This window comes from Acanthopagrus latus, chromosome 16 (genome assembly GCF_904848185.1).
Source record: "Acanthopagrus latus isolate v.2019 chromosome 16, fAcaLat1.1, whole genome shotgun sequence".
Lineage (NCBI taxonomy): Eukaryota > Metazoa > Chordata > Actinopteri > Spariformes > Sparidae > Acanthopagrus > Acanthopagrus latus.
In genome coordinates, this window is record NC_051054.1 from 22,093,021 (window position 1) to 22,106,581 (window position 13,561).

Genomic DNA, 13,561 nt, shown 5'->3' on the forward strand with positions numbered 1-13,561 from the left:
GCCTCACATATCCCAATATACCCCCGATCGACCCCTGATGTTGTCCCTTTTCCTTGTCGATGATTTTTCGTTTACTTAATGTATCGGCTTCTTGCTTCCTAGAGTAGCTGAGAGGCTGAGACTGGGAGAATTAACCTCTCTACTAAGCGCCGTCCAATGATGAATATCCACTTCAGTTTATTCCGTTTTAACAGTTTTATTGAATAATTAGAAGAACAAAAAACTGGTAGCAGACTGTGAGCATAAATGTGCTGTAAACAGAAAATGTGCGCTCCCAGGTCACCCCCTCTCTCCAACTCAGGTCCAGGACATCCAGGTGACAAGTGAAATAATATAGTTTAATTAAGGGGTCCATCCCACATCACATCACATCACCAAAATAAGTGAAAATAAACAAAAAAGGCTTTTACACAAGTGAAGAAACACTTCCTGACAAGTTACTTAAAGTAAATCGTGGGGCAGGGGAATCAAACCAGCGACCTTCTGATAACAAGACATAGACTCTGCCCATGTATCAAGTGTAGTACTTGGTTGTAATCTCTGCTATGTACATGGGTAGCACAAAGTAATGTCAATGGCTGAAAACCACATTTATCTTCATATTCAGTGTATTTTGTCATAACTGTCTGACCTGGTTACTTTTCCAAACTTGTTGGTGTAGAGCTGGTTTGATTTCTCTCCTTTTACTCTCTCCAGTTTGCCCGTCTGGGTGCCATGCTCACCCACTCCTGCTCTCTGGGATATAACGGAGCTGTGCTGCAGGCGTTAGCAGTGCACCTCTCCCTGCAGGGGGCACTAGACCTGCCTCAGCAGTTCATAAGCAGGCTAATCACCGAGATGGAGGAGGTGGAGGGCAACGAGGCAGCACGCAATGATGCCAGAATGTGAGTACCGCATGAATAAAGGTGGCTGTAGCACAGATCTGAACTAATCATGCCTTCTTTGTGATCTGATGTTTGGGGTCAGACAACAAAAATGCAAAATTCAAAATAGGGAAGCTGAACACACAAAAGCATGTCAGTCACCAGACAGAGGAGATTGATAATAATGTATGATAACTGTCATACAAATGTTCAGTCTGTGTGCTTACCCAGTACATTTACCCACTTAAACACCTCTCTCCCTTCCCTGCTCTTTCCTGTTTTGTGTTGAACAATCTTTTGTCATGTGAAAGTTGCACTATGATTTGGCCATGTCTACTTCGGTCCTTTTGGCAGATAACAATTATTCAATAAACTTTTTTTTCAAATCCACATAATCTTTGTGAGTGTTATTTTTTAACTCACCAAGCAGATGTTCTCCTCGCATGCTGCACACTTCAGAAAAACTGTTGTTCATGCATCATTTTATTGAAGTCAGTTCTTTTAGAATTATAATACATAGTATTTAAAAGGTACACATTATTTACAAAAGATGCTGTAGTTTGATTCTTTGGTTCTTTTTGTTTCACACATTTTGAAGCTGCAATGTTTGATAAAAGCACAAACAACAAAACTGGAAAACCTACTAAATCAGAGGTTTTTGTCTGCTGGGGCAACCTCTAGGAAGAGCTGCAGGAACACTGTTAACTTGGTCAACAGGTTGGGGCAGAGCTTGTAATGGACGAAGGGTATGTATATTATAGCTCCACTGAAGATAAATAAAGTCACATAAAAGTATTCAATCTGAGGATCGTCTATGATGGGGGCCAGCACCAGGCATATCGCTGCAAGGAGGACCAGTATGGGGAGTATAATGGGGACCTGTGGAGAGAGGGAGAGACGGGACCTCTGATTCTCATGTAACTTTAAAAGAGACAAATACATATGTGTTTGATAATGATTATGAATGTGTGTGACACTGACCCTGTATGGTCTCGGAAGCTCTGGCTTCTTTATCTTGAGATAGATGAGTCCAGACAGGGTGATGCCATAGAAAAACCAGGCAGTGAAACTACAACAGTGATGAAGAGGAGTGTCAGACACATGCAAACAAGTTATTCATTATTAAAACAAGTAATAAATAAGTGTCAAACTAAATATACAAGAAGAAGAACAGGCTTTTACCTGAAGTAGTTGACAATACTCTGGAAGTCTCCGGGGATAAGCACCAGCAGAGAGATAATAGTGGTGAAGATAAGGGCTGGAGATGGAGTCAGTCTGTGGACATGAGCCATGGCCAGAATATCTGGCTACAAAACAAACGCAAGTTTCAGTGACACTCTGTGACAATCATCTTATACAGAATAATATAACACATGTACATAAGGAAGACAGATTCTCACCATGTGTCCTTCTCTAGCAGCAACAAAGGACACACGGCCGCCGCTGAAGAACGTCCCATTCAGTGAACCAAAGGCAGATAATGCTGCAGCCACAGACATGATCCAGCCCCAGCTCCCAAACACCTTATTCCTGTGGGAAAAGGCTGAAGTTAATACAAAATCGATCTCTAAAATTTCTCAGATTTTTTAAACTTCTTTATCTGACTGTCAATTGTGTTCATGCCACATTTACCATTCAGTCTTCTCTGAATCACATAGTAAGCTCAATTGATGTGCTTTTCCACCAGTTTGATTACAGTGGTAATAATAAATTCTCATTGGATTTCAGGTTAAACAACTTCACTAATTTAACCAATAAAGTCTGTTTACAGGTCTTGTAGTGTACTACTGCACATGTGAAAGAGGTTGCAATAATCTTTTTGTGGCTTCAGGAGGAGCTGTGTGAAGCCAACACTGGTTTGGCCTGAATACTAAGAAAGTAGCTCCAACATGTTCAAACTGTTAACAACAATGACTGTAGATCACCTTGAGTAACTGGGTCATCTGGGTGGTAGATTAAATCTTTTAAATACTCTAAAATAAAGTGAACAACATCAAGTGTTGTCTTACCCCCACGTTACTGCCACTGCACTGGAGGACATGAGCTCTTTTGGTGTCATCACTGTCAGGTAGCTCACATTCACTAGCAGATACAAGCCAGTCACCAGTGAAATGGCTATGATAATTGCCCTTGGGAGATTCACCTGAAATGAAAAAAAAGGCAACACCAATTTGATTGCTGAATTTGATGTGCTAAACATGTAAACATGAGCAGCTGACATGATCTATGTTTTAATCAAACCAGATTTATACAAAAACTTGGAAAGCAGAAAAATTCCCAACATATGCACTCTTCACACACTGTATTCACACATTAAAAATGAACATAGGTTGCATAATGTTCAAGGTAAGGTAGGTTGTTGGACTGGATAACATACTGACTGAGTATGACAATAATTCATTTAAGGAATAAAACATCTTCCAATTTCAAACAGAAATATTCAGGATCTGTCATAATTCTTTTAACCACAACAGACACAGTAAAACAAAGCTCTTGGTTGTAAAATTACTCAAAGTGGAGTCAGTGTAGCACTGATAGGTGACTGCGTCAAAACAACCTTTAGATATTGCTGCAGTTATCTCACATTGTGCAGGTTTAACCAGTTTTTCTTTTCTTCTTCTAGAGTAAGAGATACATTTTTTTAAACCAACATGAAAAGTGATTTAAAGGAATATGTGAATCAGTTTGAACTGTTTGAACAGCAAGTGTTATCCTAAAGGTTTTTGTTAATCACATTTGCTGACCTGTGATTCTCTATTGTCACAACTTGTGTTACACAACTACATAATTTTGTGGCGACAGACAACTTTCCCCCCTAAGTGTTTCCATGACGTTATTGTTGGCACAGCTGTTGCAAAGACAAAGTGAATCGTTTCCAGTTTCTTCAGGGTAGCAAATAACAACAACAACACTGGAAAAGATGTGAGTTTATTAAATCCTTTAGTTTATAACTGAGATGGATCATCAGCTAACATTCCCTTTCCAGTTGACCGTGTCATTGTGTTTTCACATTGTTAACAACAGGCAGGCACTCATCATTGTCTCAGTAAGATACGAGCACAATTGTGGCAATAAAAACACACGGAGTATCTTTATGACGCCTGCAGAAACTTTAAAGCATTTTCTGAGCTCATAAAAAGTCAACAGATTGGTGAACAAGCTTTGAAATAAGCATTGGGGTTTTGTTTCCCAGTTTGGCATCGAGACAATTGTCTGGCTAAATCTTTATCAAGGGATCATCTATCTACTGACTACAGCATCTATTGTACTGTTGAATAAAATACAGAACACATAATATAATACAGATATTCATTGTCACCTCAGGTCTTTTCAGCTCCTCGTAGACATAATTCAAGTTGTACCATCCAGCGTAAGACCACAGTCCTTCAATAAAAAAGTGTGTTTGAAGAGAGCTGAGTGCCTTTAAATCCATTCTCAACTTTCAGATTCTCCACAAGTACACTGCTGCTCTGGACGAGCTCCACTATTCCTCCAATTACAATGAATCAGCACTTTGGCCACCAAAAAGACCACTTGGATTCTGATGGCAACCCGGACGTTCATGACATTGACTATGGTAACAACCAGTATAGTCACAGCAGCAGCACATTTTACCACCAGCTCAGGAGGATGGCAGTCAGGGTAAAAGGGTGCTATCACATACTCTGCAACACTCAATGCCGCTGCAGTAGCCCCAAACGGCTTCAGAACTATGACAGTAGTGTATGCTGCAAAGAAAGCAGGACATGAACCATAGATCCTCAGTAGGTAGATGAACTCTCCACCAGATTCAGGAATGACTGTACCAAGCTCGGCGTAGGACAGTGCTGCAAATAGAGCTACAATTCCTGAGAGAGCCCAAATCACCAGACTGGCTCCTGGGCTTCCAATGATGGCCAGTATTATCTGTGGGGACATGAATATACCAGTGCCGATCACGGTTCCAGAAAACAAGTGCTGGGGGCGCCGCATAGCTCAGTCGGTAGCGCGCGCGACCCATGTGCCGAGGCTCTGCAGCGGACCCGGGCTCGACTCCCGGCCCGGGTCCCTTTGCTGCGTGTCACTCCCCGTCTCTTTCCCTGTTTCCTATCCAACTCTTCAAGCTGTACTATCAAATAAGGCCAAAAAAATACTTTAAAAAAGAAAACAAGTGCTGCACCGCCAATCAACCCAATTTCCTGCTTCACTTTCAGAGCTTGTGGTTCTTTGTCCGCCACGGCTTAATAAATCCAAAGGCAAACGACGAAGGTACTGTAGTTGTTCTTCACCCTCACAGAAGAGATGATAAGTGGGCATACACTTGATGACTGTACAGATCACCAAACAGGCGGCACAGTAATAGGACAAGATGACGTATGACGATGACTTGTGTCCCATCCCTCTGTGGGAGTCCCTAAGAATTACACACCCACAAATGTTTCCTTCGTAATCTACAATAATTAACTGCAATATTTCAAGGCCTTGAATGTATCATCTTAAGAGACGACTACTGTTGCATATGACCTCTATCTCATGGGACTAGGTAAAACTTAATATGGCTCAATACCGTTTCTCATGTCTGATACCAATGCCGATATGACAACATAGCGTATCTGTCGATACCGATATTAATCTGATACAACATTCCCCCGTCTTAAACAACAGCGCTATAGATAATACATGTGTATCAAGGCACTTTACTTAACCTAGTCATTTAAAAAACATGCTTAAACTGTGGAACAAATATTCTACTTCTCTAAAGGAGGAAATACACGCACTACATCATGACTCAGTTTTGTGCTGCCCCTTGTTATTTTGACTTCTTTGCACACAGAACTTGAGCATTTTTCAAACATTCAAAATATATTTCAAAGTGAAACCAGACTGTAATTCTGAGTAATTATGATACAGGATGTAACTCAGCTGTCAGTGTAGCCCATATCCCAATGACAAAAGACTAAACAGTGAAACTGGACACACTTCTGAGCTCCAGACATTATCATCATTTTTCAAATATTCCACAATGAACTCGCACACTTTTGCCATTTTTCCATTACGTCCTGCTGGCCTGGCTCAACTCGGTTTGATCAGTCAACTCAACCAAAGTGGCTCCGCTAATTCAGTATCAAACATGTTTAATTTTCTAGAATTTCTTCACAGTAAAAGCCCCCTGTTATCTAGTCATTTAAAAGCTTTCATTATGAAGCAGCATTACAGGAATCGTGTTCTCACCAACAGTAAATGAACATGACTCCTGAAACAGCTGAAAGCAAACATGATGAAACAGTAAAACACAGCAGATGATTTGAAAGAGATTCAGTTAGAAGCTACAAAAGTACTGAGAGCTGAACACTGTGACTTTTAAAAACATCTTTCTCTCAGGTTGGTTGCTGCACTGCACTTTTTTTTTCTTGGCACTCGTCACCTGTAAATCAATTCCCAGAACTCCTTCCAATGGCAAGGGTTGATCAAGTTCATGGTGTACCGCAGTGCTACCACCCCTTGAAACACTTGCATTAAATAAATTGCACTCAGCTGTTTAGGCTAGTTTAGGCTAATAAATTGGATTATATATATTTCCTTCTCATTTATCCGATCCAGTGATTTTGACTAACATGGGGCCTATACTGATACTATACACATCGCTTTGGCGCATCCCTTGATCGGACCATTAATGACCACTTTCCTCAGGCGCTGATATTTCACGGCCTTGAGTTATTCTCTATGAGCACATATAACAATATCAATAAATAAATGACTGAATTTGTGCTGAACTTGATTATTCATATCAGAATAAAGAAGTATATATACACATATGACTGAGCAAGTAAAAATAGAAAGTAATAATCCCTCAATTTAAACAGGCAATAGACACCAATGGTGATAAGACTGGTTCCCTATGAAACCAAGGTTGTCTTCCATCAGGCCCAATTTCTACTGTGTGAAGCGTGACTGGAGAACCAACCCATGGCAGCCTGGAATCCTTTCGATCTGCTTTATAAACCATGATAGACCAAATTAATGAATAAACTCATGTTTTGTCCCATGCTGTGGGTAGCTGCTGTTCAAAAAGCGACCAGGTTGCCTTCGTGACAGCAGTACCAACAATAAGACCAATTGGAAATGCTACAGGAGGGGGAAAGTTGTCTGTTTCCACTTTTTTAATATTTTCTAAAAGCATGGTTGTATTTGCATCTTCGCTCATTGATAAAAACTGAAACTCTTACTTCTGGTTGTTTCAGCTCTTCAGTTAAATAATTCAAAGTGTTCCAGCCATCAAAGGACCACAAGCCCTGATAGAAAGCAATTCCAGTTGAGCTGACACCAACATTTGTTCCCTCAAAAGACTTATCGAAATTCTCAGTGCGTCCCTGGAACAGCATCACAACGCCGTGCAGCACGATCCCTGTCAGTGCCACCACTTTGACTGCCATGGTCACCACCTGGATGGCGGTGGCTGAGCGGACGCTCAGACAGTTGACTGTAGCCACCACCATGATGCCACCTGCAGCCACGCACTTCACCAACAGCTGTGGAGGGGTGCAGCCGCCGTAAAAGGGGGCCACCACATATTCAGCAACGCTCAGAGCAATTCCTGTGGCGCTGGCAGGCCTCATGACGATGACATAGGTGAAGACATACATGTAGGCCACCACTTTCCCGGCCGTCCGCAGAATGTAGATAAACTCTCCTCCAGACTCTGGGATGACTGTGCCCAGTTCAGCATAGCAGAGCCCCCCCAGCATGGCTATCACCCCACAGCAAGCCCATACAACAAGGCTGGCTCCAGGGCTCCCGATAGCAGACAGCACATACTGGGGAGATATGAATATCCCAGATCCGATCATGGTTCCAGCGATGAATGACACAGCTCCTACAAGCCCCACTTCCCTCCTCAGACTGAATATCTGTTTGTCGCTCTCCATTGTTTCAGAGCTGCTACGTCTTGCTCAGAAACATTCAAAGTACCAGGCAGTTATACACATGCTCTAACTGAACTAGCTATAGATTAACAGGTTACTGTTAGGTAATTTTAAAGCTACATCCTCGAAGGAGGTGAAATCAGCCTTCAACAGACACTAAACCAAGGTGTGGTGTTGGCTTAGACCTTTCTCACTAATTCTGCATTTTCCTTTTTTTTACACCAAAGACTGTTTGAATCCCAGTCAGTTGTTGGTACATTTGTTAGGGGTCAGTGTAGATGAGTAGGGTTAGGTTTGTCTGAGTTTGTCTGAAAAATGTAGGAAAACAATACCTTAACCCTCCTGTTGTCTTAACATTCTTGTCCTCTGGGTCAAAAATGACCCACCCCTCACTGAAGGTCTAAAATAAAGCAATTTCACTTCATTTTCAATGACAAATATATTTAGCATTTTACATTTTCATTGTAACACAGCTGTCATATACAGTGGGGCAAATAAGTATTTAGTCAACCACTAATTGTGCAATTTCTCCCACTTGAAAAGATTAGAGAGGCCTGTAATTGTCAACATGGGTAAACCTCAACCATGAGAGACAGAATGTGGAAAAAAAAAACAGAAAATCACATTGTTTGATTTTTAAAGAATTTATTTCCAAATTAGAGTGGAAAATAAGTATTTGGTCAGCTACAAAGAAGCAAGATTTCTGGCTGTCAAAGAGGTCTAACTTCTTCTAATGAGGTCTAACGAGGCTCCACTCGTTACCTGTATTAATGGCACCTGTTTTAACTCATTATTGGTATAAAAGACACCTGTCCACAACCTCAGTCAGTCACACTCCAAACTCCACTATGGCCAAGACCAAAGAGCTGTCGAAGGACACCAGAGACAAAATTGTAGACCTGCACCAGGCTGGGAAGACTGAATCTGCAATAGGTAAAACGCTTGGTGTAAAGAAATCAACTGTGGGAGCAATTATTAGAAAATGGAAGACATACAAGACCACTGATAATCTCCCTCGATCTGGGGCTCCATGCAAGATCTCACCCCGTGGCGTCAAAATGATAACAAGAACGGTGAGCAAAAATCCCAGAACCACACGGGGGGACCTAGTGAATGACCTACAGAGAGCTGGGACCACAGTAACAAAGGCTACTATCAGTAACACAATGCGCCGCCAGGGACTCAAATCCTGCACTGCCAGACGTGTCCCCCTGCTGAAGCCAGTACACGTCCAGGCCCGTCTGCGGTTCGCTAGAGAGCATTTGGATGATCCAGAAGAGGACTGGGAGAATGTGTTATGGTCAGATGAAACCAAAATAGAACTTTTTGGTAGAAACACAGGTTCTCGTGTTTGGAGGAGAAAGAATACTGAATTGCATCCGAAGAACACCATACCCACTGTGAAGCATGGGGGTGGAAACATCATGCTTTGGGGCTGTTTTTCTGCAAAGGGACCAGGACGACTGATCTGTGTAAAGGAAAGAATGAATGGGGCCATGTATCGAGAGATTTTGAGTGAAAATCTCCTTCCATCAGCAAGGGCACTGAAGATGAGACGTGGCTGGGTCTTTCAGCATGACAATGATCCCAAACACACAGCCAGGGCAACAAAGGAGTGGCTTCGTAAGAAGCATTTCAAGGTCCTGGAGTGGCCTAGCCTGTCTCCAGATCTCAACCCCATAGAAAATCTGTGGAGGGAGTTGAAAGTCCGTGTTGCCCAACGACAGCCCCAAAACATCACTGCTCTAGAGGAGATCTGCATGGAGGAATGGACCAAAATACCAGCAACAGTGTGTGAAAAGCTTGTGAAGAGTTTCAGAAAACGTTTGGCCTCCGTTATTGCCAACAAAGGGTACATAACAAAGTATTGAGATGAACTTTTGGTATTGACCAAACACTTATTTTCCACCATGATTTGCAAATAAATTCTTTAAAAATCAATCAATGTGATTTTCTGTTTTTTTTTTTTTTTTTTCCACATTCTGTCTCTCATGGTTGAGGTTTACCCATGTTGACAATTACAGGCCTCTCTAATCTTTTCAAGTGGGAGAAATTGCACAATTAGTGGTTGACTAAATACTTATTTGCCCCACTGTATTTCTTTACGAAAGTAGATTTTTATTGTTTTAGTTCAGTGTGTGTTTATTGTAGTCTGTGACTGACTGTGACTGTGTTTTTAACTCCCAGGTCAAACATGAGTGTGCAGGTAGTTGAGAGTAAGAGTGCACGCCACATACAAAGTGGACATTGGTTCGAATCCCAGTCGGAAGACCTTTGCTGCATGTCTTCCCCCCTGACATTTCTTGTCTCTTTCTACTGTAAAGTGAGTTGTGCCTGGAAAAAAAATGACCTGAGGACAGTCTTTGTACCCAAGTGGTGTACATCTTCCTTGGAAATATGAATGAAGGCAATATTTTCTTTTTATGTTGGGGTCACTTTAGAAAAAGTCATGAAATTTAAACAACATTTAAGGCGTTTTCTCTGCTGTTAAACATGTTTTTGGGTCATTTTTGACACGCAGACAACAGGAGGGTTAAACAGAAGACTGTAGCTCAGCGGGTAGAGTGGGTCGACTAGTGATCGCTAGGTCACTGGTTCAAATCCCAGCTCCGGGCAGGGCTGAGCAGCATGTCGAAGTGTCGAGATAGTGAGCGAGATACTGAACCCCACATTGCTCACTGTGATGAGCTGGCGACTTATCCAGGGAGTACCCCTGCCCTCGAAGGCTGGGATTGGCTCCAGCAGCAACACCCCGCAACCCCAAGGAAAGGGATAAGCGGTTCGGACAATGACATGACATCATGTAATGCCAGGATTATAATGCTGTCACATCACGGTAATGTAAATCCGTGCTAAAAGAATCATAACACCAGGAGATCCACTGACAATCAACACAAAATGTGAGGTTACTCCAGATTTTGTTCCAGTCTCAAGGCCTTACTTGTGTTGTCTAAGCTGTGGACATGCCTAGTATTGATTTCCTTTTGACTTCATGACATAAAACTGCTCATGTGATGCTTTTTTATGATTTCTACTATGAGGGATTACATGCAGCAAAAGGCCACAGGTTAGACTTAAGCGGTGCGAGGACACATTCTCTGTACATGAAGCCAACGCTGTGCCAACTGAGCTGCTGGGCCACCCTCCTCTTGTACCTGAGACGTCATTCTTTTGGTCACAAACCACTTTTCATGACCATCGCTAGCTAGCTAGATACCTGGAGTGTAAATTGACTGACTACCGAGGGCCTCAGCTCCATCTTCTCAGTTATTCAGACCATATTAGGTGTTAGAGCAAAATACCAGTCCTCCCATTCATCTGACTGTGGGTAGTGCATTAAGGCTGCAGTGGTGTTAACCATAGGGGTCGCCACAAAAATGAATGGCTGCGAAAAGTTGAAAAAAGAATCAACTAAGAGGAAGGCGACCTGACATCACACTGCAGTGAGAAATCACAGGCTTTAGGTCTCATGTGAGTTCAGAGTTTCAGAATTGTTAAAGCAACATTATGTAGAAATTGGGACTTTGTACCAATTTAGGTAGCTACAGATTTTAAGTGCTTCCATGAAATGTTTATTTTCCTTCTTCTTCCCCCCTAATAGTAGCTAAATGTGAAATGATCGAGAAACAAAAATGAAAAACAAAACGCCATCCGCAGAATGAAGGTAAACTCTTCTCTACACTCAGCCCAGTTCAGAATAGCACAGCCACCCCAGCATGGCTGCAACATATTTGTAGGCTCATCTGTTCTTTGCTCATGTCCTGTGCCATACACTGTCGGCAGTGGACATAAATATTTGAACAGTCTTTGAATAGCACTTTGCTTTTCACCTCAGAGGAAAACATTTATTATTTTATTTCTTTATGGTGTGCAGAGGGTCAGTGTCACCACGCTGACGCTGACCTTCTGCCCACCGTAAAGAAATAAAATAGACTGTGTGATTTGTGGGAATAATGCCTGCATTTTACCATACCTCCAATTACAAAGACTGCCAGGGCTCGAACTTTGACCACCATAAAAAAAGCTTTATTGGATACTAGACATGCCTATTACAATTGGCTTTAGATAATCAGTCCAGGCTAATTAACACCAGCCGCCTGACATGATCTTGTCACACTGACACGAGTGGCATACCCGCTTTCATCCTGCTCATCTTTCACATTCCAATCAGGTTTTTGTTTCCATAGCACAGAGCCTGCCCTGGTTTAGGTCTCAAAAGTAATACGGCTCAATGCAGATGCAGGTTTTTACTCAGTTTGAAATTCCTCTTGATCTCAGCTCAGGTTTAGATAGAGGTCATAACATTTTGATCAACAGTCTAGAGTCTTTTGTAGGCATTTGTGATGTGGCTAGACTAGTTTATTTAGTTTATTACCAAACAAAAATATCATTCTCTGATCAAACTGGTGAGTCTTCTTCATCCAGCGCCTCCGTCACATTCAGTGTGTTATTAAGTGTGTGGCAATTGCAGCAATTAGTGCATACACATATAGACAATGTGGACATGATTACAAATACAAAATACAAAAGTTATGATGAAATACTTTTCTACTGAGAAATGTTTAACTGGTAGCCAGAGTCATGGGATATCAAGTTTTACCTATTGGTACAATCAGTGGAAGATATGAGATGGCACAGTTGAGAGCGGTTTGTTTGATTTTGCAACTTCATTGGCACTTTCAGTAGCGGCGGTTTTAACAGGTGTTAAAGTGGATGTAAGCAGTTTATTTGATGCCACTGACACCTGATCACTTACCTCTGGGCGTTTCAACTCTTCGGTAACGTAATTGAGATTGTTCCAGCCATCATAGGACCACAGTCCCTGGTAGAAAGCAATGCCAATGGGATTGATGCCAACATTTGTGTTCTCAAAGGAGTCTTCAAAGTTTTCAGTGTGGCCTCTGATGAGCATCACCACACCACCAATTACGATGACTGCCAGCGCCAGAACTTTGGCCACCATAAAAACCACTTGGACTGACATGGAGAGGCGAACGTTCAGGCAGTTCACGACAGCCAGCGCTAGAATTGAAGCTGCAGCCATGCACTTCACCAGCAGCACCGGAGGGGGGCAGTCTGGGTAGAAAGGAGCCACGACATACTGAGCAAATCCCAGCGCCATGCCAGCAACACCAGCAGGTCTCACAAATATCACAGAGCTGAAGATTAACATGAAGGCGAGGACCGGACTCGAGGTCCTGAGGATGTAGATGTACTCTCCACCTGATTCTCGTATAACGGTGCCCAGCTCAACGTAGCAGAAAGAGACCATTATCACCAGTAAACCGCAGGCAGCCCACACCACCAAGCTGGCTCCAGGGCTGCCGATGGAGTAGAGCACCGTCTGCGGGGTCATGAAGATTCCAGCTCCGATCATCGTCCCTGCAATGAGGGACACGGCTCCCGACAGCCCTACTTCCCGCTTCAAGTTGAGCTTCTTTTTCTTGTCATCCATAATCACAGCCTGTCTGATGTTTGACACCTCTGCCTCTGGACAAAACGCAGTAATTCTGTGGCCAAAGTCACTCTTGCAGCAACACAGGGAGTTAATAATTATGGGGGCAAGTCATACCACTGATTGTGTTTATATGGGCCTGTTTGGCTTTCTAACTTTGTTGAACAGTGTTCGCTGTGCACAGCGTAGGTCATATCTTTGTCAGCTGTACTCCTTTCTTTTGTATCATGAGGTCAGAGACACAGTGCACCTGAGTAAGCAGGACTCACAAGTCTGTAAATCAGACCCTGTTGAGATCCTGTCATGCTCTTCTTCTAGTCTATCAAGTGACATTCTTTGTT

General features: G+C 42.4%; 2 protein-coding genes across 2 annotated transcripts; both read right to left on the bottom strand.

The window, feature by feature from the left end:
• Positions 1-1,328: 1,328 nt before the first annotated feature.
• Positions 1,329-13,538, bottom strand: LOC119005015 (b(0,+)-type amino acid transporter 1-like). The gene is made up of 6 exons (XM_037072403.1): positions 12,522-13,538; positions 2,873-3,006; positions 2,264-2,393; positions 2,046-2,170; positions 1,845-1,932; positions 1,329-1,742 (listed from the first exon to the last, which is right to left on the bottom strand). Exons 1-6 carry the CDS (start codon positions 13,218-13,220, stop codon positions 1,512-1,514), a joined length of 1,407 nt encoding a protein of 468 aa, XP_036928298.1. The 5' UTR covers positions 13,221-13,538; the 3' UTR covers positions 1,329-1,511.
• On the bottom strand, positions 5,487-8,178 carry LOC119005018 (b(0,+)-type amino acid transporter 1-like). The gene has a single exon (XM_037072407.1). It carries the CDS (start codon positions 7,766-7,768, stop codon positions 7,004-7,006), a length of 765 nt encoding a protein of 254 aa, XP_036928302.1. The 5' UTR covers positions 7,769-8,178; the 3' UTR covers positions 5,487-7,003.
• Positions 13,539-13,561: the final 23 nt, after the last annotated feature.

What these genes read in the sequence shown, in the direction of transcription:
- LOC119005018 (XM_037072407.1), bottom strand. Translation starts at nt 7,768, where the DNA reads ATGGAGAGCGACAAACAGATATTCAGTCTGAGGAGGGAAGTGGGGCTT.
- LOC119005015 (XM_037072403.1), bottom strand. Translation starts at nt 13,220, where the DNA reads ATGGATGACAAGAAAAAGAAGCTCAACTTGAAGCGGGAAGTAGGGCTG. An exon ending in GCAGTGGCAGTAACGTGGGG is followed by an intron (nt 2,394 to 2,872) that starts GTAAGACAACAC and finishes CTTTTCCCACAG; the next exon opens with GAATAAGGTGTTTGGGAGCT. An exon ending in AGTATTGTCAACTACTTCAG is followed by an intron (nt 1,933 to 2,045) that starts GTAAAAGCCTGT and finishes TCACTGTTGTAG; the next exon opens with TTTCACTGCCTGGTTTTTCT.